This window comes from Diadema antillarum, unplaced genomic scaffold (assembly GCF_040938485.1).
Source record: "Diadema antillarum isolate AM-2024a unplaced genomic scaffold, OU_Dant_1.0 seq00000119_RagTag, whole genome shotgun sequence".
In the NCBI taxonomy this organism is placed as follows: Eukaryota; Metazoa; Echinodermata; class Echinoidea; order Diadematoida; family Diadematidae; genus Diadema; species Diadema antillarum.
This window is the reverse complement of record NW_027271200.1, coordinates 2125744-2153607: the sequence shown is the minus strand read 5'-3', so window position 1 is coordinate 2153607 and position 27864 is coordinate 2125744. Positions and strand designations below refer to the sequence as shown.

General features: G+C 37.8%; 1 protein-coding gene across 1 annotated transcript; it reads right to left on the bottom strand.

Annotated features, from left to right (window-relative positions):
- Window positions 1-1237: 1237 nt before the first annotated feature.
- On the bottom strand, window positions 1238-13629 carry LOC139727142 (receptor-type tyrosine-protein phosphatase beta-like). The gene is made up of 5 exons (XM_071638121.1): window positions 13614-13629; window positions 9340-9597; window positions 4170-4433; window positions 3648-3911; window positions 1238-1527 (listed from the first exon to the last, which is right to left on the bottom strand). Exons 1-5 carry the CDS (start codon window positions 13627-13629, stop codon window positions 1238-1240), a joined length of 1092 nt encoding a protein of 363 aa, XP_071494222.1.
- Between the last annotated feature and the right edge of the window lie 14235 nt (window positions 13630-27864).

Below are 27864 nucleotides of genomic sequence, written 5' to 3'. Positions count from 1 at the left end.
CAGAATGCCTACCTTGTCTCCATTCTATTAACGGTAAAAAAAAAACGGTAAAAAAAAAAGGTTTACAAATTTGTAAGTGTTTAAATGTAATGAAATGTTGTCATCACAAATGTCCTTCATTTCACTGTAAGTTACATCATGATTACACATCAGTTGCTGTTGCTAGTCACCATTCAAGACTACATTTATCCTGCTTGACTACTTGCAGCAACTACAATGTATCAAAGTGATGTGTACTTATTTGACAGTGCTGCCAGGCCCTGTTACATGAAAATGCAATGAATGAGTAATCGAAGAATGCCATTCATTCAAAAGAATATAGGGTAATGCTTGACTGACATTGGAGCTTAACGATTACTCCGTCAGATGACAATGTAACAATTAATGCAATTTATCTCTCCTTTCATTCATTCTAAAGACTGTGGAAAAGGATGTGCTTTCCAAAGACTGACATTAGACACTGGTCATGTTACACAAGACCATACCATTTCACTAAAATCAGATTAGCTGTAAAAGAAAAAAAAATACAGACTGTATGATTGAACCAAAATCTTGGTAAAAGTAATTTTGTACTCTTCACCTACAAGAAGCCTATCTAACTCTGTGGCCCATGATAAAGTTGATGTATGCCAGGTGCCAAATTAAAGCTGACCAGCTACACATGTACTTCTTATTCCAGTGTATCAGTTCCCAGAATTAACTGTGTACTCTCAATGTAGTGGACTATTGAACTTCAGTTATCTGCTTTTTAGGAGCACCCTGTACTATTAGCAAAGAAATGTTTTGATAAATAACTTAGCAACTGAACCCCTTCCCCCAAGAAGTAATGATTGCTAGGTCATTACAGGAATTCAATAATTAGAGGGAAGTATATACAATATGACTTTAATATATTTATATTTTTGATCAAACAAATATAGCTAGAATTCAAAGAAGATTTGTCTCCATGTCAATGAGAGACTTATGAGGTGATGACATCATCTGAGATCATCTTTTTAAATATTTCTTTGAGTCACAACAACTTTAAATACACAATTTTTCGGAGAATGGCCCTATACAATTGTAGCATCTCCCAAAGACATGATTTTTATGACACTTTCACATACAGGCGAAGGGGAGAATTGTGCTGTTGCGATCAACACAGGCAACACAGTCAAGAGTGCAAAGGATTGACTTGCGAGGTGTTGTAGGACATGTGACTTATACATATTCACCATTGAATACATTCTCAAAGCTGTCATGCAATTCTAGTCAACTCACATGCAGTCAGGTCCACTTCCGCTGGATTCTCCTGTTGCCCGCTGATGCTGGTCACTGTCATCAGGTAGGTATCCCCAGGGGTACTCACATTCTCACATGAAACCTGATACAGGTCCTGATCTCCCAAATAACCCTCAGTGATGTCACCTGGTGTTCCATAGCTACATTTTACCTCAAATTCCTCAATCACACCACCAGGGTGCCGCCATACAGCACTTACTGATGTCTCTGTTGACACACTGGGCTGAAGGTTCGGCGGCAAGGGTACTACAGAAACAGTACACAAGAATACCCAGTAAACATTAACAGTATTGCAACAGTTCATGTCCCCTTATTCAATACACATTACATAAGAATTGTTTGTGAGTTTGCAAACACAATTCCAAATCCAGACACGATGCAGATACCAGCAGACAGAGCAGTGTCAGAATAATGTCAGTTGCTCTGGTCCTGCTCCATTTTTTTTTTTTTTGACATAGTGTATTGCGGATATTATATGCAAAATTTACTTTACAGCACTTCTTATGTTTTAGTGCTAAAACATGCAGCATTTTGCAATGCGCAGCAAGTGATTTTGGCCCCTTATCATTTCATATTTTTGCCGCTTACCACAATTACAGCAAAAGAACATATAAAGAATATCCATATGTCAAAAATCTGATATGTCAATACTTCCAAAAATCGGAACGTTCCATTTTTCATGGTCTCAAAACATCAGAAATCAGAACAGTTCCAATTTGATTGGGCAGTTGGCAAGTACAACTGTACTAATGGTCGAGTGTCAGCTGTTTACCTATGTTGGCCTAATAATCTGCATATGGTAAATAATCACAACGCAAAATTTCAGAGCCCACCATACCTTGGCGATTGCTCCACTGATCTACATGATATACTAATGTAACAAAGGGTCTATGTCATCTTCTGTGACCTATCATAAAGCAAAAGCACAGGTAACACATAAGGAAATACATTTTCCATCCTAACAGTACCTAAGAGTTGATAGGCACAACTTCACTCACTCATACATATACATTGTACATGTACATGTGAAGTTTCATTGGAGGATACCTCAAATGGTTTCTAAGTTACGCTGTCTTCAAAATTCATTATGGACGGACGGAAGGATGAATTGTTGGAAGGACGGACAATCCATAAACAACTAGAGCACTCGCACAGGAGACCCGTTCGAGCACATGTATCCCCTGAACCCGTCTCCCATACACCATCCGGATTACCTTTTAGGCCAGAATGTTGTATAATGTGGCAACTGTCGCAGTACACAATAAATCCAATGAGAAAGGAGGCTAGTATATAGCACACACAAGGAATATGACATGTCATCCTATAAAAGTTTGAAAATGAGAGCGCTGGCAATGAAAACTTTTGTTACCTAGAATACTGTATACACTGTTATTTTTGCGTTCAGATATTTTCGCAAATGAGGAGGTCACAGACATTTTCGCAAGATATTGTTTTCGCGAACTGACGTCGACACTAATGTAAATGAACTATTACCCGAGCGCATGGAGACATTTTCGCGTGATGTTAAATTTGCGATCCAACTGAGATTCGCGAAATTTGTGAAAATCAAACCCTCACGAAATTCGCAAAAATTAAACCCTCTCAAAAATAACAGCTTATACAGTAACTCCCCGTAGACCTCAACAGCAAGTTTGAATAAAATCTGACAAGAAATGTGGCTTATATGCAAGAAATGTGACATGGCCTCCAAGTCGGAACACAGAGGGCACCGTCACCACAAACTGTTGGGTCCTTTATGTAGAATGACCACCCATACACCTCCTTAGCAAGTTTGAGTAAAATCCAGTGAATAAAAATCAAGTTTTTGCCTGAATAAGCATTTTTGCAAATTTTGACATGATCAGGGTGACCTTTGACCCTGTAAAAGGGGGAACAGTGAGAGCAGCATCATCAACAGGTATAGGTGTATAGATTTGACTATGATACATTTACATACCAAAAAATCGATCAAGAAACAAGGCCAGCGTCACACACACAAGCAGACCCTGTTAAATTTACATTTTCATATATAAAGATGGAACAAGCGATGACGCCATCACCAAAAACAATAGGCGTCTTCGTTTTACCATTATAAACGTTCATGCTAAATTCAAAGATGATCTAAGAAGAATTGCAGCCAGTAGAGTGCTCACAAAAAAATCTCTGCGGCAGATGCGGCGGCAGACGCGGCGGCGGACGCGGCGGTGGCGCAATGAGGCCAAATCCATAGTATCCTCCAAACTCTGTTCGGGGGATACAATAATGCCTCTGGTGACACTTCGTGGCAGAGGCATTAAAAAAATTAAATGAAAATGTGATGATTTATGTTTGATGGAAGATTTCTACATGCATTTGGCGTTGCTTACCTGCTGTGAGAATTATTTCAGCACTATTATTCTCCCCATTGCTGAAGGAGGTGACAGTCATGGTGTAATTGGCACCAGGTTCATACACTCCTTCACAAGTGGCATTGTATTGAGCTTCAGCCGTGACACTGATGGATGAAGGGTTGGCTGTGCCGTTACTGCACCCAATGGCATAGGATGAGACCAGTCCAGCTGGGTCGACCCAGTTTGCACTCACCGAATTAGTGGTAGACATGCCCTCCACCAGGACCACAGAATTGGGTACTGTGGGAGAGGATTAAAACAACATCATCCTGATCATACACTACTGCATGAGATTGCACTGTACTCAAGGCAGCATAATTACATATCCTCTTGAAATGTTTGCTGACACTTACAGTGCAACAAACAATACTGATACTTAGTCTAGGAATGATCAAAGGTAGGATGTATAGCTCATTCAAAATAAAAAGATAAGGTGAAGAATCCTATTCAGCGATACAGCACTCACAAGTGACAGCTATTCAAAGACAGTGCACTCACAAGTTCTAAGCATGATGCTAGCTTCATTAGTCTGATCACCACTAATGCTGATGACAGTCATGATGTATTCATCTCCAGCTTGGTAGAGTCCAGTGCAGGATGCAATCACAGGATGGTCACTGTCTGCATCTATAGTAGCTGGGGATGCAGTGCCATTACTACAGCTGATGATGTACTGATCTACCACTCCAGCAGGTTTATCCCAGCTTGCACTTACAGAGTGAGTGGTAGAATCACCTGGACTTAAATCCACTTGGTTTGGTACTATTAAAACAAACGAGAACACATTAAAGATGAATCATGACTAGACAAGAGAATGAAGACACACATGCACACAAATACACACTCATATATAATGTATAATAATTACATCGGTAAATGTATCCTTCTTCAATGCCAAACTGACTAGAATTTTCAGTCCTTAACCCAACAGACATACAGATTTCTTGAACATCAACCTGTATCTTTAATACTAATCTATTGTATAGCAATTGCACAACTGCAAAGATCTTCATAATGCTTGAAGCTTCTTCATAACTGGGATACACACATACAATACATACATGTCAGAAAAAAGAAATAATGCATTTGAATACATCGAACATACATGATGTACCTGCCAAACCCAAAATTCAGAAAATAGGAACTGAAAGAAAATGATGCAAAAATAGGAATTTTCACCCACCTCCTATAAATCAATATTTCTAGGCATTGAGAAAAAAGGGAACATAAGGTTGAGTAAAGCCTTTTCTTTCCTCTAAGAAATTAAAAGAATGTTCCTATCATATGAGAGCAGTCGGCAGTTATGCATGTAATGACACACTTTGAAAGTGGACACTTTCATGGTGTGGAAAACATTTCGCTCGACATCACACTGGTGCAAAAATAAAACCATGCATTTCTGCTTGTTATACAATGTATGCACTGTACATTGTAACACTACAGCTGTACTTTACGATGTATTTGATTCCACAGAATAAAATGCACATGAACTTCATCTAACCTAGCTGAGAGCAGAAAATTACACACAAGAAAAACATCCACTTTTACAGTATCTAATTTGATCTTGCAGCATTCCACTGCTAAAAATACAAATAATTGTCTTGTATGTTACAGAGACTGATACTGAATATGAAGTTTGTGAGTTGCATATCATATACAGATATAATATGAATCTGTAGCAGTCCAAAATCTGAAGACTCCAAATGGCTTGCACACAAACCATCGACTACAATTCCTCGTTGTAAATCAATCAAAATTGTACTCAGATATACTGATTAGTCAATAACAAACAGTCAAGAGGATAGACGCAGTCACATTAGAATCAACTATCTTAAAATGTTTGGCCATGGGCAGAACATAACACAACACATAATACAGCTGTGGATAGTGTAATATAAATTTTGGAATGCTGTATGTAAGGCCTACTGACTTGAGGTACTTCAATAAAAAATTTGATGCTGCAAAGTCCACTTTGAAATTCGCAAGCCTGCACAATACCATTACCAAAAGAGCTTTTGTGACATAATATAGATACATACACACTGGTCACATCAGCCATAATGCTGGTTTTGGACATCAGAAATGCTGTACTGTAAAACATGATATTTTTTGTGACATGAAATTTTCGCGTATTGGAGCCTACAGCCTTTTTCGCGGCATGAAATTTTCACGAGTTACCTCTATTGACATTCAAGGCATATAGTGTAGACAAGAACCTTTGCATGCATTTTAATTTCAAGAATCTTGGCTCTCTCGAAATTTATGAAATTAAAATGCAAGCGAATGCTCCTTGTTTTACAATATATGCCAGTCCTCATATTTTGCAAGGTTTTTATTTTCTCAAGTTTTGCAAGCCAGCTGCTATTCGCACAGAATTAACAACACACAAAATTATTAACTCTGACCTTGATATGAATGCCAGATGCACGTGTACGTGTACGTACATCTCCCCTTTACTGTTCTCCACAATCACAAATTTAACCATTCGCTATACTGTCATGAAATCCCGATTCACGAAAAATTAGATTCACTAAATGTATGGCATATAACAGTATACAGTTAATAATGTTCTAACCTTAGACTTTGACATTCTACAATATTTTGGAAGACAACAAATCATTTGACGAAAATTCCTAAATAGCATTTCAAACGTCTTGGATATGGAATATCCTGTATACAGCAAGATGAATTGTACACTATGTAGTTGTATAGATCACCAAATTGTGTCTGTTATATCAATTCTCTGGGCATAAACTGTTTTGGGAGTCATGAAGCACTGGAATGAATCACTATCTCATCCAATATGCAGTGTCATCATGATCAGTTGTGAGCAGTGTCACAGATAACTAGAAATATCACTTAAGGTGATTAATACCCCCGCCCCGTGAAGACAGTCTTACCCAAGGAATGATCTTTCCTTGATCTTCTGCCATTTAAATGCCATTACCATGGCAACGCAGCTTCCGACACGTCCGAAAAATATGTCTGCACATCTTCCCACCAAGACTATTGTGTGTGCCACATTTCATAAGCTTTTGTCAAAAACTGAGGAAGTAGTTCAATCCACAAGATCTTTCCTTGATCTTCCGCCATTAATATGCCGTTACCATGGCAACGCAGCTTCCGACACGTCCAAAAAATATGTCTTGCACATCTTCCCACCAAGACCAATGTGTGTGCCACATTTCATGAGCTTCAGTCGAATACAGAAGAAGTAGTTCAATCCGCAAGATCTTTCCTTGATCTTCTGCCATTTATATGCCGTTACCATGGCAACGCAGCTTCCGACACGTCCGAAAAATATGTCTTCCACATCTTCCCACCAAGATCAAGGTGTGTGCCACATTTCATAAGCTTTGGTCAAAAAACTGAGGAAGTAGTTAAATCCGCAAGATCTTTCCTTGATCTTCTGCCATTAATATGCCGTTACCATGGCAACGTACTTTCGGGTACTGTCAAAAAATGCGTCTTGCACATCTACAACCAAAGGCACACATCTGTACCAAGTTTCATGGAAATTGGGCAAAAACTGAGGAAGTAGTTTGCAACACAAAATTTTCCATCATTTTGGCTCATAATATGTGAGCTGTTACCATGGCAACATACTTCTTGTCACTGTCAAGAAATGTGTCATGCTGACCTATATCCTAAGACAAACATTCAATATGAATTCCATGAGAATTGGAAGAACACTGATGAAGCAGTTTTGCCATGAAGCATTTTGCCCTATATTTTACCAATAACATGCCGTTACCATGGCAACGCACTTTTTGCCACTGCGGAAATATGTGTCTTGCACATTAACATATTCAGATGAACATCTGTACCTAATTTCATAAAAATTGATCAAAAACTGTGGGAGGAGTTCGCGACGCAAGATTTGTACCCATTTTTGCCCATAATATGCCGTTACCATGGCAACGTACTTTTGGGTACTGTCAAAAAATACGTCTTGCACATCTACAACCCAAGGCACACATCTGTGCCAAGTTTTATGGGAATCGGTTGAAAACTGAGGAAGTAGACGCGACGCAAGATTTGCAACGGACCGACCGCCCGACCGCCCGACCGCCCGACCGCCCGACCGACCGCCCGACCGACCGCCCGACCGCCCGACCGCCCGACCGTCCGCTGATTCCTATATACCCCCTTCAAACTTCGTTTGGCGGGGGTATAATGACTGCATTGTTTCTTGAAGGAGGGAAAGTACCTGCATTAACTGCAATATCAATCTCAACATGTACTGTTGACAATCTCTTACGAACAAATATGCAATACCACTTTACTTCTTTGGGCAATTTGTCTGGGACTCAGGACTGTCAACTTATCTGAAAACAAACATCATTCAATACAAACCAGATATGGATGTGTCTTATTATGGCATGCATACATCATGTATTCATAGAACAAGGAAGTCTTGCCAGATTTATTGGAGTGTAAGATTGTCACAGCGATCTTTATACCTTTATACATGCGTAATGAATGAAAAATGCTTCATATAGCATAAACCTATTCACTTTTATTGAATCTCACACTTAGAAACATCAGTACTGGACAAATACTTATCATAAATTAACAAACATAACACAAACAAACACACAAGAAAGAGAAAAAAATACACTTGTACATACATGCAAAACAGGCGCCAGTTTTATTGATGGTTGGCCTTAAAAACACAATATCTCTTCTTTTCCCCATGAAATAAGAGGCATACTTACTTGAATGCTGCATCTATGTGTATGTACTTTATCTTTATCCATGCATTGCAATATATCATCCTGTTTCTCATCAGCTGTGTGTTGCGTTTGTGTTTGCTTTACATAGTCTAATGAATTATTAGTTGTTTTCATCGAGATAGCCTTCATCAAATGCATTCTACATATCAGCACTCTGCTACATCTAGTGCCCCTTATGGTCTGTAAGGTAAACTTGGCCAACCTCTTTCTACAGGGACTCTTTATGATAAATACAGTATGAGTATTGGGCTCACAGTCCAATCTTGTAACACCACAACTTCCAAGAACAGAAAACACTGATATCACCAAAATTGACCATATCCTACAACAAGATGAATGGACCAGCTTGTAAGGTGGTATAGAGAGCACTACAACCACATTTAAACTGCCCTGTAATCCATTAATTTCTCAACAAATATCAGACTAATCATCTACATTGTGCTGCACACATACATTCAGAGCAATACAATCAAACAAAGAAACACAAAAACACTGCACTGTTTTATACAGCACACAGGTACTCCATGATTGCTTGCATACAAATGTACGCCTCCATCTGGAGAACAGGGGTCCATTTCATGAAGTAATCATGTAAAAGTCTTTACATTTAAATCTCAAAATGGCCAAAGTCGCTCATATGAAGCTATATGAAGCAAAATCCATTTTGTAAAGTCTCACATACATATAAGTGTGTCTTGTGAGTGATAAGGCTTTGTTAAGATTTTCACAAAACAGAGTCCATGTCATGAAAGTCTCTTATGAGAGACTTTTTGCTCATAAGACATACTTCTGAGAAACTTGTTCATGAAATGGGATTTTTCTTCTCTTTGAAAGTCTGGCACAGCTAAATATATGTAAGAGCCACTTGGGCCATTCTGATATTTATGTAAGGACTTTTATGTAATGACTTTCATTTCTATCTCAATACTTACATGTACGGCCCTCCTCCTCCGCCGAAGATGAGTTCGTGCCATTGTATGCGGTGACTGTCACGATATAGAGAGCTCCTGCTGTCAGATCTTCGATCAGGTATTGTGATTCTGAGCCATTGAACACAGCATAATACATGATGTCATTTCCATCACCATCGGCAAGATACCAGCTGACATTTTGTGACTCTGCTCCACTCGGGGGTGTCCACGTCACATTTAGAGAGTCCGTACTGCCTTCATTGTTTATGATCAAGTTGGCTGCAAGTACGAATAAGAAAGGGAAATACACATTTTTTTTTTATAGTTATTTCTGGCATTTTAGAGATAAAGCAATCAGCAAAATCAGCCTGCTTCATCTATATGCCAACTACAACATTGTATATTTTAACTACAGGAGATGAGGAATTTACCCTCCATAACAGCATTTACTGGTACATTACACATGCAGGAATGCCAACCTTGTAAAGAACGTTGCAGTATTTAAAGGGCTAAAAAAAAACATTTTTTGTTGTTGTTGTGGAGAACAGTACTTTTTCCTGTCCTGCAATGAACATGTGTTGTAAATGAATGAAAAAAAAACCCAGTATTTTTGGTGATAACAATACAAAACACTGAAAAAAATGTAATAGTTGGCATGTTGTATTGGTGTCGGGAAATGATCTACAATGTACAGGACTGTTGCAGCTGGGCCAATCACAGATTCTAGCAAACTATCTCACCAAAAGGGTCCAATTTCCACACACCTGAAACCAGTTTGTCGGGTTTTTTTAAATCAAAATTTGCATCATGATGTAAAAACTGTTAATTCTTGTGTGTACAAAAACAAAAATCATGAACTTTTGCGATACCCAATGTGATGCAAAAATCAATTCTGCTTGATTTTTTTTTAAAATCAGAAACTCTCACAATAATTTGTCTTGCACAGTGTGTGTAAATGACACACAAAGAAACTAAAAATATTTTAAATCCAATAATGCAACTCTCCATACCAGTCTGAGGATTAAAAGTACTTCGTTGCAGCTCAAGGATTTGTTTGTTGTTGCTTGTTTCTATGTTGTTGTTGTTGTTGTTTGCTTGTTTTTGTGGGTTTTTTTTTTTTGGGGGGGGGGGGCATGCGAATAGTGGCAAATAAAACAGATTTTTTAGCATCGGCTGATAACTCTTGTGTATGAATGTGGCTTAAGACACTGATCCACACTGCTGTCCATTCAATACAAGCAACATGAGTAAATAATCATACCAGCATTTGTCAATCTGTTAGAGAATTTAAATTAAAATAACAAAGTCATGCACTTACTTCAAGATAAAAGTACACTGATATTTGAGAGCCTGTATGTATGTTTCACTGTAGCATGTCTGACTATAGGTTCTATTCATTAAGACAATATCTTAATGAGAAAAAAACCCAAAGTTTGGTAGGACACATTTGTGCACTAGAGGAAATAGATGTAGAGTATGACTAACCTGATAAATATTGTGGCAATGCCCATTTCATGGTAGTAACACTTAGGTGGCAATCAACAAATAATGCCCCATCACTCTGTATTATGTGTACATGTATTACTGTTTTTGTTTTGATTTTAGAATGTAAAGGATAATATGTACTGGAAGGCCAAATTGGCTCTTGAATTTTTCCAGTGTATGTAATGACCCATGGCTGATAATAAAATTGCAAGTACCCAATCTACTGGCAGTTGTTGTTGACCATTTGTGTGTCAATAAATGGGACATGAGTTGACAATCATTTCACGCATTATAGCACTTACACAGGAAGAAGACAGAAATGTGCTGCAATTACACTCATTCTTGTCAAATTTGTAGAAGGAGCCTGTCAAATACATAGTCCGCAAAACTCCACATTCTCTACTTCCTGGGACATAAAATCAATGTGAAAACAGACATTTTCTTTTTTCAGTTGGCCAGTTCACAAATGTTTTTAAATTCAGTGGCTCTTTCTCACTGAGGAGAAAGTAACAAGCTTTTTCATCCATACTGTTTGTAAATATTCATCACACTTCAATACTTTTGTTTGCATATAAACACCAATTGCCACTGTGTAAGGCATATTTTGACAAGGCTGTCTGATTTTCAGGAACAATTTGTAAAGGTGTATGCATGCATGAATTTAGAATGTACCTCAAAGGGTCTATTATGTATAATTATAATAGCTACAGTGTAATAAAGAGCACGGAGAGACAGAGTAACAAAAACAAACTCTATAGTGCTTTCTGGGAAATGAAATCTAAAATGACCCAGGCACAATCACAATTTATTCCCATTTTGATAGATGTGACACTACCTCTAGTAAGGGGGGGGGGGGTGGAAAAAAACCTCTCATTCTGTACAGCAATTTGATACATAATAATATCAATTTACACAGTGCAAAATCAATGTGAATATATTGTGGGCTGCAAAAGCTTCTGATATGCTTGTCAATAATGCACAGTTAAATTAAAAAAAGAAAAAAAATGTGACTTGAGTCTTGATTTGAAGACTGCTACAGATGGGGATTTCTTGACTCCTAATGTTGAAACAATCCCAATGCCATTACATATGGAAAATATTTCTTTAATGATGGACAAAAATCTTGATATTCATTATACATCCTGACAATATTGTAGGGTTTTGAAAGTTAAATCAATAAATCTAGAAGATCAAAGAGCAGGTGCACTCTTGTTGGTAAAGATGAACTTCTGTCTGCTGGCTCTAACAAATGATACAAATTGTAGGCCCACTATCGTGAGGTATGCCTTGTCATACCAGGGAGGTGGGAAGGGCCACCTCCCTGGTCATACTGAGCTGCATCATGGAAGAAGTTCTTTCATTCCTATAAAGTTACTGAATTACAAAGTAATTACTTCTTACAATTGTATATCCCCCCATAAAACTTTTTTTAAACGTATAGCAACAGCTGCATGGTATATCACATTTCACACACAAGAACAGAACAAGAACTTACTTTGCAGGGAGTAATTTTCCAGGAATTACTTAGCAATTTGCTATGCATTTTGGGATATGACTAAGTATAGTATGTCATTTGTGTAGCGATTTAATCACATAGAATTCATCATTTTGTTACAGATATATATCCAATAACCAAAAATAGCTATCAAATTTTGAGAAAGGAAATTACTCACTGCTCTAGAATCATTTAAGAGTCCCTTTAAACCCAAATCCTTAGATTCACTGAAATCCTAACATTCAGTGCTGCTTATCTTACATGTAGCACCAAGTTCAATTAACTTTCTTCAAACAATTCTGGAGTTATCTCATGAGCACCACTGTCATACCCGTTGTTAATCTAGAATTTTTACACATACCATTAAAATCAGCATTTATTAAATTGATTGCCACTATCTTTGACAGTTTATGTTCACACTGAATTCAAGCTCACTCCGTGTTGTTTCTGCATGTACCAACAATTGTACAAGTCTGAAACTCCATTTCTTTTAACCCCTGTGGATGTCTTTATTATTTTTTTGTATAATCAAACATTGAATCTAAATAAAAAAAAGAAAAGAAAGAAAAGAAAAAGGACATGCATCTTTGTCAGTCCAGAAAACCCAAGATTATCAAAGTTTGATGAGCCATTCTCCTCTCATGACAGTAACCTTGGCACACATCACACACGTACTGGTATTGTGTCAATGTTAGGGCATAAAGGAAGAGACACGCCTCTTGGACTTTGGATGTTTGCTATGAAGGTACCCAGAAGAGATGCTACTTTGCTATCACCATACTTGCATTTCAAAAGTAATCCTGGCAACAGTGTACAGGTAATTAATCGAATGACTGTAACACAAGTACTGAAACATATTCAAGTGTTGTGCTGGATTTGTTTTTGTTTTTGTTTTTGTTTTTTTGGTTTTTTACCTTCATTAGGCTGAGATAGAAAAAACAAAATCATGGAATATATCAAGCAAGATAGTTTAAGTATTTACATTGTATTTCACCATGTCTACAACAGATAAGGTTACAAATAACAGTTTTGAGTTTTTTTTTAATTATCTAACTTTCCTCTTACATTCTAGACACTTCCTTTGAAAATGATACAGAAATATGATGAATGTATTTCTAGAATGTATGACCAGTACTGATTCAGAAGAACGTGGCAAATGTTAACAACTTCTTCTCCTTTGCCTCCTCCTCATCCTCCTCATCCTCCTCCTTCTCTTTCTTCTTCTTCTTCTTCTTCTTCTTCTCCTCCTCTTCCTTCTTTTTCTCCTTCATTATCTTCTGTTTCTCCTTCTTTCTCTTCTCCTGTCTGAACACACCTCCAGGCAGAGCCATTATCAGATACTGAACTGATTTAGGACTTTCATATGGAAACAAGATAAGAAAGTCCATGACACGTACACAAACAGGACATGTTCAAACATGATATAAAATAATCTATAGCAACATGATGGCATGGGACAGAAGATATGGGACTACGTCACTTAGCAAAATCATAGCATATCACTTCCATTAGAAAATATATAGAAATTATTATTTCCTGGAGGAATAACTTTCATAGCTGGACCATGACCAAACAGTCTTCGAGATCTTGTGGAAAAAATATAGATGTATTGTTGATTTTGAGCTTAATGCTGGTCATTGCTCACTGGCTATTCATACATCATATTGGAACAGAGTACCAGTTAACATTTTCATTGCTAGCCTTACGTAATGTGTACATAGGCTCAGCCTTGCAATGTACGTGAGGTACATGTACATTTTATTCAATCTTTTGTAATAATGACATCAATATTGCAGAAAGAGTAGACATACATTTCTGTGGCATCATTCACACAGGGATCTAGCCTATACCATCGGCCTTGCTATAGCAACGTTGGCTGGATAAACTCAGCATACACATGTATGTTATAGGGGCCACTCCCAATCTCAACACACAAGGCAGTAGAGTGGAAATTCTCTCTGTCCAGTCTGAAACTTTGTTTAATGGTACAGTTGGGCACAAGTGTATTGGTGTTTTGAAATCACACACTTCATTCCACACAAATTTCCTTCTTGAAAGAAGTTCATGAACCCTTCCTTGGAAATTAATTCCTGTTCATAATTTCATCACTCACAGAAATCAAATGGGTTTTATAACCCCTGAGCTATCATAACACTATGGTTTTGAAGCATCATTGTGGACTTAATGCAATTTAGTTGCCAATAATAGTACGAGGGTCAAAACAGTCACTAAGAACAGCTAACTGGCTAGTTGATATGTCCCCCCTCCCCCTCCCCCCCCCCCCCCCACCACCACCACCACCACCACCAATTAATTTGGGGAATTTCCCCTTTCACCCAGCTCCTTTTGAATGGTCACTAGATCTTTTCACTACAAAATAAAGGCTATTGTTGAAGTGTACCACCTTACAGTGGAATCCATAACAAAGTTATTTCCTAACATGAGTCAATGATTAGTCTCTCAGATCAGACCTTGTTCATCAAATGTTTGTTCTGGGAGTTGCATGAAATATGCAATGTTGAATTTTGCAGTTTTACACTCAGAATGAATATTCTTTTCATCTCCCCATTCATGTTTTAAAGATCAAACCTTTCAGATAACACATACATTGTACATACCCAGAATGGGGTAAAACCTGTTTGGAAAAACAACCTCTGTGTCCACACTGGCCAAATAGGATTTGCGAAATGTAGCCATCACAATACATGTTTTATTGCCAATCCCTGGAGCTCATTGAACATTCAAATTTCACAATTTAGGTTTGATTTCAAGCTGATTTGAAGACAACTCAGCTCAGTGTAAGCCCTGCTATATTACCATCCTGTTCAGATACCAATACATAGCCCTGACATCTTGAAAGAAACAGCCTTTGGTACACATGCTTCTCTGACTTGTTCGAAACAAATACCAATTTCCATTCCCCCATTAGAAATATGACCTCAACACACTACACTCCTTTCATTTCCTTTTATCTTGGGATGAATATTGGTCTGAAGATTTACCCAATGCAATAGGTAATGCTATTTGTATGTTATTGTTTGTTTTTATCTTTGAAGAAGTACAATTTAAAAAAAAACCCATCATAGAATAGCTAGTATCAAACCTCACATAGTTCAGAACATTATTCAAAGATATACAATGCATTATCAAAACATTAGACAAAATAAAATCAATATACCATCAATTAAACTGTAATAGGGGATAGCCCACTTCAGCTCTATACAATTACATGATTGATTTGTTCCTCCATGAGGTCCATGATTTATAAGCCTGGCACAATTAACATGTCTATCAGTTTATTTAAACCTTAACATTATTGTGAAACCAGAAATATTAGCTTCATGAATCTTTTATGAATCGGAGCTGACTACCTTTTTCATGGCATAAGATTTTCGCACACTGCCCGTGGCATTCAATGTATAGAGTGTTGAATATGAACTTTTGTGTGCATTTTAGCTTTGCAAATCTTGGATCTTGAGAAATTCGCGAAATTAAAATGCATGAGAAGATGTCTGGTTTTACAGTGCCATTTAAGCTGTGTTCAGACGGAGACAGTTTTGGTCGGAGTAACTTCGGAGGAAGGGTCGGAGGAAGCTTGGTCGGAGTAACTTCGGAGGATAGGTCGGAGTACTGCCCGTCTGAACAAGGTCGTGGTAACTTCCTCCGATCGGAGGAACTTACCACGACCTCTTCCTCCGAACGAGATACTCCTGAGTTTTCTCAGGAGTATCTCGCTACCACGACTAGCCGGTTGGAGTAAATTGCCCGTGCGGACAAGCCCTCGGAGTATCTATGAACTTACAACACCTTACGACCTAGGTAAAACTTCCTGGGTCAAATCGCAATGTTGACATTTTGCGAGTACACGTGCGCGTGTAGTGCAATTCTAACCTAATCGATCGCGACGAAGAAGCTGCCGCTCTTGCCAAAATTTCCATCAACAAGAATGGAGAATACAAATGCCACTGGTAAAAAACAATCACATGGTCGGCGTGCGCGGCGCAGCCACTTTCGGAAGTTACACCGACCCTCGCACATAAATTGGTCGGAGTTTCTTCCCACGACCGTCGTGTGGACACAAGGGTCGTGGTAAGATATGCATTAATTTGAATTTTAATTGCCAAGCCGTAAATTCTTACTCCGACTTGAAATACGTCTGAACATGGCTACTCCCACAAAGCCTGTTGGAGCATACTTAAAACAATTCTGTTTGTTCCCTTCCCCTACAAGTGTACCCCCTCCAGGGTACTCTTACACGCAGCTGGTCTCTGGCAACTGCAAGTAATGCCTCTGATAGAACATTCACTGCCAGCACTATACCACAGCATCTGTTTTTAAGGCTGCGTTCACATAGAAGTATACTATTCGGGTATTCGGGGCTCGTTTTCAAGGGCACGCGAATAGCTTGAATCGAACGATAGGATTTCCTCACACCGGTTCACATAAGAGGGCACTATTCGAAAGTACCGAATAGCATAGAATAGTATAGCATATAGTGGGAATCGAGCTTGTTCGATTTTCTTGCAGCGTATACCGTCTCTCGTTTATGAAATAATGACAATTTTGGTCTGGATTTGCCCTTTAGCAAAAATAAGCATGTAGACTGACATTCTGATGCAGTTTAAAAATTGATAATGAGATTTGCTGGGATGTAGGAGGAAGAAATCCTCACTGCATGGGATGGTGAGTTGACGGTGCGGGTGAGTGTGTACTGGGTGCCCGAATAGCGAATAGCGAATACCAAATACCGTATACTTCTATGTGAACGCAGCCTTACACACACCCTGTGCAACTTTTCTCTCACGTTGTAACATTATACCTGTAGTAATGTTTTGCAATTTTCACTATTATCTTGTATACCACTTCCCAAAACTGCACACAGACCTTGTTTCATGTCAGGGAGTGCCTATCATCTGGGCACACAAGTGGTGAATGGAATGTAAGGCATGACTAATCAACCACAGGGAATATGAAGCTAAAAAACACCATAAAATATTCCAGTGCACTGTATGCTGCAGCATCTGGCATGCGAACAAAATTTTACGCGCACTATGTAATTTCCTCTTTTGCTCGGATGACTGAATACTGTCCCCTGATTGCTCTCTTCTCCCCCTCCCTCTCCCCTTCCCCATCTTATGGCATCCCTTTGATCCCTTGTGTTACGCATGTTTATTCAAAATGATGTACAGTGTAATATGCTACGATAGAACAAAAAGTATAACAAAACGTCAGTGCTCCACGAGACAAGCTAATTGAATTGTTCATTCATAAATAGACCTAATATGATTGGTGTAGAATGCTGCAAGTAAGGGACAGACTACTCATAGGGAATGACAATTGAAGGGGATCAATCCCTCACAAAGCCAGTCAATATAGGCCTATTATTCTAAATGTGACCCTGCATCACAAAACCAACAAAAATTTGCCAGATCAAATGAACTTTTAGTGTAGAGCAGATACTAAAAGAGCAGACTCTAAGCTTTAAAATGATGTATAATTATTCAATTTAGTGAGACCTATCTAAATATTGGAAAGAAGGCACATGGTTTATACTCTGGAAAAGTGTGAACTGAGAAAAGAGGCTCTGAAGTACAGGGACAATTCAAGGGGATGGTATAGTTTTGGTTGAGATAGGGCTTAAAGGGTGTGTACAGTTCTGGTCGAGGTGAGGATTTAGCTTTAAACGTTTTGCGAGATATTCAGAAATCACTCTATGAGATGTCAAAGAGCATGCAGTTCTAAGGGGTATCAAAAGTTTATTCGATGAAAATCGGTTTTGATATGGCTGAGATATCCAAAAACAATGTGAAACAAAGAGACCCTAATAAAGTTGTGGCATGTCGCCTTTTATCATTAGCACTTTTTGGGATATCTCAGTCATTTGAAAACCAATTTTCATGAAATAAACGTTGAATCCTTCTTAAAATGACATGCTCTTTCATATTTCATAAGAGGCTTTTCATTATCTCACTTAGCAATGTTCAAAACATGAATCCCTACCTCAACCAGTACTGTATAGTCCCTTTAAGGTTTCCAACTTCTTTGTGAGATAATGAGAAATCTGTCAAAGATCATATAGTTCTAATAGGGATTAAAAGTTTATTTGGTGAAAAATGATTTTGAAATGGCTAAGATATCCAACACAAAGGGATCATAGTAAAAGGTGGGATGCACCTTTTAATTTGCTTTCTTTTATTTTGTTTTTGGATATCTCAGCCATTAAAAAAAAAAAATTTCACCATATAAACTTTGAACTCCTCTTAGAATTGTATGCTTTTTATCAAACATTTCACGAAGTGGTTTCTAAGTACCTTGCCAAAAAAGTTGAAAGCTGAATTCTCACCTCAACTAATACTATACCATCCCTTTAAAACAGGAATCTGAGTTCTGTGACCATGGTCTAAGCCAAATGGGGTTTCCCCTGACAGGAGATGAGCAGGCCATTCATGATGAAAAGAACTTTCCCTTTCCTCTTCCCTGGACCCCCCCCCCCCCCCCGATAATCCCTCACTTTGTCCTTTGTCATCAAACAAAGATGAAGAACTAATACCCCTTTCATAGGATGTACATTTGTATAGCAAATTTCCCCTGTGAGATCTTCTGGAAACTCATTAATAATGCTGTAGGCATGAAAGGCCTGGCTGGTAAACTCCTGGGTAAAATTCCCGATGACTTTCCATGAAATCTTACCCCCGAACCTTCCCTGGTAAACTCATGGGTGTCCCTTCAAATTCCAGGGTGATGCTGTAGCATGAAAGGCATCGTGAGTAAACTCTCTGGTGAAAAGTGAAGGTTTAGCATACTAACAACATCTTGCAGGCCATTGAATCATGCATGTGTCATAGCATGCACTTGCATGGCAAAAGAGTAGGCAAGTAATATTCATGTGGGAGCTCACACACTCACTAATAAGTAAGAAATTTCTCATGGGTGTTCCCAGCTGTTCAATTTCCATGGTGATCATCCAAGTGACTGACGTGATAGGGTATTCCATGAAAAACTATTAAAGTAAGGAGTCTGAGGAATTTGAAGAGACGCCAAGGTCAAAGAGGTCTAGTAAGTTTTTACGGCAAGTTCAGCATCTCCTGAGAGAGCGATGCGAGGGACTGATGTTCTTCCCTCATCCAACAGTAAAGAAGCTTTATCATTTTCAACTTTAAATTGTGCGGTCTGGTGCATATCAATCATAATACTTGGGTTTTTTCTGATTTTAAAAAAAAAAAGAAGATTGTCCCAAAATGCAACTTTTATGGTGGTTGGAAGTCAAGACTTTTGTTTGCCTGTTTTGGGATTTTATTTTGTTGTTGTTGTAAGGAGTGAGAAAAAAGCTTCACAGGCGTGTGAGTGGGGTGACTACTGCAAGAGACTTGGAAGATCTTAAAGGGGAAGGCTAGTAACTGATCAGTGGGAATCAGTGGAAATGCTGGGAGATGATTGTTCCAATCCTTATGGGATTCATTCAAGAGTACATTATATATCTATTGTTGTGTGAAAATTATTTGCTTCAGAATGGTCTCATATTCAAGTAATGTGCAGTTTAATGTTTCCAGGTTAGCATGCCTGGTCAGTGACGGGGCATTAAACTGCACATTACTTGAATATAAGACCGTTCTGAAGCAAATAATTTTCACACAACGATAGATATATAATGTACTCTTAAATGAATCCCACAAGAATTGGAACAATCATCCCCCAGCATTCGCACTGATTCCCACTGATCAGTTACTAGTCTTCCCCTTTAAGCTTTGTATACTACCTTCCCCTACCTACAATGTATGTAACCCAGAAATTCCAGTGACATTACTGTAGTTGCAAAATCTGTGTTGCAAAGACTCGTGCTGTCATTCTTGATTTTTCCTTTCAACTTTTTCTCATCCCCCCCCCCCCCCCCCGAAAAAAAAGAAAGAAAGAAGAATGTATGACTCCATCATACAGGACTCTACAGGGGAACTCAACTCCATGCTGCAGTTGTAATTCAAGGCACAGAGAATCTTTTCTTTTTACATAGTTTATGGATCTTGAAATCTATGAAAATCAGCTCCATGGCATTGAAATAATGATATGTTATCAAAACAACATCTACAGCACCAAAAAAAATTGATCTGGATCCTGGCAACATCGTTGGCATGGTGATCTGAAAAGGTCAAATTCATAGGGATAGTGCGACACAAGGGGGGGGGGGGATGGGAGCTGCTTTTGCCCTTTAGCTTCAACCTGCACTCTCCGAGCCCTACATTCATCTTCTCAAGCCCCCCGACAGAATGCCAATTTACAATACTTGCAGCATTGTACAATATGTGTACAGTCTGTACAAGAAATAAGTGTACAAATCCTTGCACCAAACAGCAACTCAGTGGTAGAGTTCTACATCTCGTTATTTAAAGGCAATCAAGTTTTCTTCATTACAGTTCTGCGGTGAGGGCACTTTGTCGTTGTTTTTCCTGAACACTGCGATGAACATATTCAAGTATCTCTCTTTAGGGCTGGGCTATTGCAACTTTCAAGAGTGGTGCCAACTAGTACATGTACATTGCACAATACAAGCGCAGCTGTTTCACTTCCTTCTTCACTTGAAATAACAAGCACAAGCGTCCGAGTGAGTCACATTGTTTTAAATCAGTTTTCAAACTAGGAATTACAATTGGGGATGCATGCACTCTTCAATGCAAGCTTTGTTGGGACAATGATATTCTTGGCAATGAGTGCTGCCTTACTAACCCGTTGAGGATGGGCTGATTCTGTTACAACACACATTTCCCATTGACACGTTGCCCAAGTATACTCGGGACTCATCCTCAATGGGTTAACACCTCACTTCCAAGTGTTGCGCCAGATTCCATTCATTAGCTTCGATGTTCACATCACATCTACCAAAACTTCAAAATGATATCATGAATTTTTTTTTTCGTCATTTTCCACTGACAACATCTTTTCAAACTGAGAAACATTATAATGTAATTAATGCAAGAATCTATTTTTTTGGTCAAAACTGAAGAATAACTGATATCAACAAGAACTGTATGCATTTTGCATTGATCATGTTGTTGCCACTGTCTTTTTAATATTCTTCTCACAATTCAATAGGGTTGGTGGTATACCAATACTCTTACACCACTAGGGGAAACTAAGTCAACCTTAAAAGCCTTTCAGAATCCACTCCAAATTGTAAATTTACAGAAAAATTCCTTTGTCACTCATTTCATTTCATTTATCAATGGCTGCATGAAAAAGTCTCCTAAATTGTCATTAATTCAATATGGAGTTAAGATACCACTATACCCGTAGATACACAAAGCACACCATAATCTTGATCCTAATTTTTCATATTGACTTCAATTCTTTGTGAACCCCCGGTGGGGGGGGGGGGGGGGGTTGATGTTTGTTATTTTGAGGGTTTGCTAATCTGAAAATGAAGTAAGATTTGTTATTCTGAAAGTTCATTATTCCAAAACAAGCAAATCCCCTAAACCTAAAGGTTTGTTATTCCAAAAATGAAAAAAAGTTTGTTAATCCGAACATACAACGTATGGGGCATTATTCTGAAGGTTTGTTGATAATGCAAAAATTAAATACTGTTTGTAATTACAAAGTTTTGTTTTATATCCAAAGATAACATAAGGTTTGTTATTCTTGAGGATCTACTGGAAAAGAAACAAGGTCTGCTAACCTATGTAAACCAAAACAGATGGCACATACAATGTATTTGGAAAAAAAAGACCTTTGGAATTATGAACCTTACACAGTATTTCATTTTCATTTTATCTTTTTTTCAACTATTTACTAACAGTGTTGAATGAGGCTGAGCAAACGCTTCTCATTTACGGGAGTCATGTTTCTATTCATATGTAATTGTTTACTTTGGTTAAAGAATTTCAAAATGCCTCCTGACAGCTACATCTTACAAATGATTCTACATGATTTGCAACACATTTTTTGAAGGAGGAGTTCCTGTTTCGCTCTCAAATAAGCAATAATTTCTTATATTTCTTTCTGATTCTGCACAGGCTCAATGGATCCCACAAGTTTCATCAAATCTTCCCCCAAGACAAGATTTGCAGTGTCATTCAAATAGTACCAAGTTTTGGGTGGCAAGATGAGAGAGTTTCTGAAGCAACATTTCAGAATAATGAAACTAATATCGTTCTTGGAATTATGAATCTTCAGAGTAATGCCACAAACATTCAGATTTATGAACCCTTACTCATTTAAATTGGGATTAATAATCATCTACTTGTAGGTATAGGGAATTTGTGTGTTTTGGAATAACGAAGAACATTTAGAATAACAAGCCTTGTTTCATTTTCAGGTCAATGGACCTTTGGAATAACAAATATCACCCAATGTTGCACTATTCTGGATGTTGGCCATTTCAATATAGTTGCCACTTGACCTGACTGACTATTCCTGCATCAATTTATATTAGAAAAATAATATTGACTGGAACATGACCATTTCCCTTCACGCCAACCAGAAATAATGAAGAAAAAAGAATATCAGTGAAGGGGTCTATTCAGCACATCATCAGCTGGAAACCCAACTGGTATTTGAAGGCATCACACTCCATAAAAAGTTTCTGTTTAAATATTGACTTTAATAGAGATGTCATAGTTTTGGTTGCAATGGGGCTTCATATCTTGAGTGCATGTGTGTGTGTGTGTGTGTGTGTGTGTGTGTGTGTGTGTGTGTGTGTGTGTGTGTGTTTGTGAGATGAAAAACTACTAATGAAATATGACAGAGCATACAATTCTAAGAGGAAAGAATAGTTTATTTGATGAAAATCAGGTTTGAAATGACTGAGATGTTAAAAAACAAACAAACAAACAAACAAATAAAGTTAAACCATGTGGTCCTAATAAGAGGTGGGAGCCTTCTTTTATTAGGACCACTTTGTTTTTGGATATCTCAGCCATTTCAAACCGATTGACAGTGTACATCAAATAAACTGTGAATTCCTCTTAGAATATTTTTTTGTCATATTTCATAAGGGGATTCTCATTAATTAACTCACAAAAAAGTTACAAACCTGAGGCCCCACCTATACCAAAAACTCTACCATCCCTTTAAAGGGAACACAAACCCAAAGAGCAATGTGGATTGAGTGAAAGCAGCAACATCAGTAGAATACTGTTACACATCAGTGAAAGTTTTAAGAAAATCGGACAATCAATGCAAAAGTTATGAATTTTTAAAGTTTTGGTGTTGGAACCGCTGGATGAGGAGACTACTAGAGGTTGTGACATATGAGTAGACAACAATATAAAGAAAATATAAAGAAAATTCCACAAATATTCATTTTTCATGAAAATTACAAATTCCATCAACTTGATACTGACATGTGTTATGGGTAGCAATTATTACCCCTGCTTTCTCAAAGCGGTTAGTCAAGTGCTCTTTTATAATGCTAGAAAAGTGCATTTTTGTTGAATTTCCTTTATATTTTCTTTGTATTGTTGTCCACTCATACATACGTCATAACCTCTAGTAGTCTCCTCATCCAGTGGTTTCAACACCAAAACTTTAAAAATTCATAACTTTTGCATCGATTGTCCGATTTTCCTCAAACTTTCACTGATGTGTTCTACCAATGTTGCTGCTTTCACTCAATCCTCATTGCTCTTTAGGATTGCTTTCCCTTTAAAAGGTGGTGTAAACTTAAGCTCACAGAATGGGAATGTTCAATTGAACTGGATCCCCTATCCCACCCCCCCCCCCAAAAAAAAAAAATAGATACAGCTTGACAATTAAGAAAATTCATATTGGAATAATAGACTTTTAGATTTTCCCACAATTTTTCACACTCAGTTGATTCTGGTCAGAATCACTCCTGTAAAATAAGATGACTTGATGATGTCAGAATCTTACAAGTTGTACACAAAAGGAAAAGTCATTTTTATTGATTTTTTTTTCTCTGCAAAGGAAATGGAACTCTGTTTAAAAGGTCATTAAAAATGCTCTGTAGTGATTTCATGTAAAATATTGTTCGAATTCTCTTTTCTAAATCTCTTTCAAAAAATCAAATACAGCCAAGACTGGCATGCATCACACTGGGCTACTTGTGTTCAAGGCAGAGGCATCATTACCCAATAAATGTAACCAGTATCACTATTTTTTTTAAATGAAAACATGTGAAATCTAATATCCCATAACTTCCATAATCTTTAATAGCCAGAAGAAGGCTAGTCCTGAGTATAGTCGGGCAGGTATCTATGGGAAATACATGTGTTATAGCAGAATCAGCTCATCTTCAACGGGTCAAAGAAGCCTTCACTATTCTGCCTGTTGAGTTCATTTTCTAATAATCGAACTTAATTTGAATGTGGCACTGAGTTTCTGCTCTATAACATTGTACAAGAAAAATGGCCCCTTTTTCTTCGTCTCGTTTTCAGGGGGTTGGTTTTACTGGCCCTTGATCAACACAATATAATGAACGAAAACTGGAATATCACATGACTGATACTGTAACAGTATTATTCACGTCAAGGGCTACTTGAAACTAGGGATGAATAGAATAGGAGGCAATTGGCCTCACATTTTATTGCACATACAATGTATGTATTCTGTATTAAGGAAGTTACGATTTCAAGACCAAAGCATACACGAACCACTGCATACTGATGAATTATAATGCTACCAGTTTCCCGCTATTGTGTGATCCCTTATGAACGCCACGACTGACCATTAGTACAAATGTAGGTGGTTGTAGAATTTTTTTTTTTCAAATGTCTATCACAATCTGCAGCACTTTTGAAATCATTGGCATCTCAATCATGTAGTAGTTGTGGTTGTCGATAAGAGATCTTGAGGGCCTTTGTGGTAATCGCATTGATTGTAGACAAGTTTTGGACAGTTCAAAAATTCTCTACGATCAACGTGATTGCCACTACTGACTTCAAGATCTTATACTTGCAACCAAGTCTACTCCAGGATTAAGACCATGATTACAAAAGTGCTGTAAACTGTGATAGACATACACACAAATTCTAGTGGGATCAGCTACTAATGGTCAAAAATGATCATGATACTATATTGATAGTGGGAACATACGAGGCATTGTCTATTGTGAGTCGTGTGTAGTAAAAACAGTTCTGTTTGTACCTTTATTTTATTCAAAACAGAATATCAATGACCAACAGAGAGGGAGTGTGGCAATGTTGTATAGTGTTTGTTTTCTTTCCATCCATATACTGGGCCTGCAATGTGGTAACCTTAGGGATCTATTCAAGGTTGAAGGCAGCATTGCTGTGGTCTTTGGAGAATTTTTTAGATTTACATAATGAAAAGAAAAAAAAATCACTGAAGGTAATGATACCATAACAACCACACCTTTGTCATTAATCGCACTAGCAATTCATCACTAGAATGACTGCAGTGGCTTTCATACAGAATGTTTGTGCAGAACATGGGAGGTTATATTGATGAAGAAGGAACTCACGGTGCACATTTCATTGTACAACCCATTCGTTAAAGGAGATTAACACTCCCTCAGTCACGTGGTACACAAAATGGAGGTCCTACTCAAACAAAGATACCATGCTTCCGGGTCTCATGCCTTGTACAAGTGTAAATAAAAGAGACCATTCCCTGATCTCACCACCACAAATACATGTACAGTGTAAAGATACTACAGTTGTACAATCTTGAGTTTGCTGTGTGCACAAGTAGCTGTGGCGAATGAGGAAGAATTTCTCCACAAACTGTAGTCCTACGTGAAAACTAGAATATTAGTCCTTCTCTTCAAATAAAGCAACATGGTGACTTTACTTGAATCTTCTTTGGCAATCCACCACATGTTGGGCTATTCTATTGTAGGTTACTCATGTACCGTAATACATTTATTGTACAGCGTGAGGAACTACCACTCGCAGTTTGCAAGAAAAAGATACCCTTCACAAATACTGTGTACAACTAAAACTGAAACTTAATGGTTCGATATGAAAAAATACACAAAACACCTTGAACAGCCTGTGTGTTTTGTAAAACTCATTGGCCTTTTCCCCTAAACACACATCCATAAAGGGTGTGACTAGGGAAAGGACCGCACTTTGTTTTTGCTTTATGACAGATACACCAGGTGCTCATCGCAATGAGCATTAGACAACGACTATTTTCATCTAAACAGTTCCCATTGACTCCACAAATAGAAAACATTTTTTTGCAATCTTCTGCTGGGTTGACACTCTGAAGCAATGCATCACTCAATATGCGATTGATGTAATGTCCTCACCGGCCCCTGCATGCACCCACTTGCAATGATGGCGCATGAATGTGTGACACCCATTGTACTTACAATGAAATATGCATGCATGGAGCCAATGCATTCCCACTTTCAATTTAGTGGAACAATTAATAATAAATAGAAACAATACCCATAGATTATTGAAACACACACATGTACGCAGACAAAGATTGTGCATTTAAACAAATACATTTGTATTTCCTAATTTCTGCAATTCTGAGACCATTTGCTGCCTACATGTGTTCACAGAGATCATACTCATGCTATATAAAAATTGTCATATGTTTTAAAAGCAAAAACAGACTAAACAAAAGTCTTCTTTCTTCCAGACCAGTTTAAACTTTATTGGAAAAGAAAGAGTAAAAGTTCAAAATTCTAATGTCAAATTTTATCTACATTGGATTAAAAGTATTAAAGAAAGTTATGAAATTTTAAATATTTGCAAGTTTTAGCAAAACAGTTCCCACACACTTGACATCAATATGTAGATACAACTAAGTGAGCTGCTAATGTCACCGTCTCACAATTTTCCATTAATCCCGTGGAAAAAAAAAATGACAAAAATTCAATTCTTTTACTTCATAAACTGGTGCAAAATACAATGTCATTTCAAGCTGAATACCTCAACCGTAGTTGTGATCAGTCAAACATCCACTCACAATTCGAGACTGGAAAATAATTGCACTTGAATAAAAGGAAAAAAACTTAGCATTTTGCGATCTTATATATATCTAGGGCAAGTTGCGGTGAAGCAATGTTATTATCAACCCACTATTTGCATTATTTTCCATATGGACTATTAGAAACAAAAAAAAATAAACTCTTTGATGAAAATTAGCAAAGTTTCAAATTTCCTAACTTCCCTTTAGTTTTATTCAATTCTGATCAAAGTTTTACTGTTGTGCTTGTAAAATCTTACTTTTTTTCTCATACTAATTTTGAACTGGTTCAGACTTTGCCTTTAAGATATTATGTCGTGACCCCTGTTGGAGTGTATGCATCTCCCTTCAGCCCTCTTAGGACCAGCGTTTCATAATATTATAAAACATTCTGTGCAAACATTTTACAAATTTCTGGTACACGTACACGTACTGACAGGGTCAATCCCTCACAAGGAGCATGGTGTATAAACACATGCCGCAGTGGCCTCTGTCATGTGACTTCCATCAAGGAGCTCCAATTGCTTCGAATTCCTCAAATCGTGCAGCTACATAATAGCTGCCGAGGCTATAATTGATACACCATAGCCATAGCTGCATGCAGCAAAACTTCAAGACCAATTCGTGCATGCGCACTGTAGTGGTAAGAACTTGCCCCTTTTCTTAAAGTG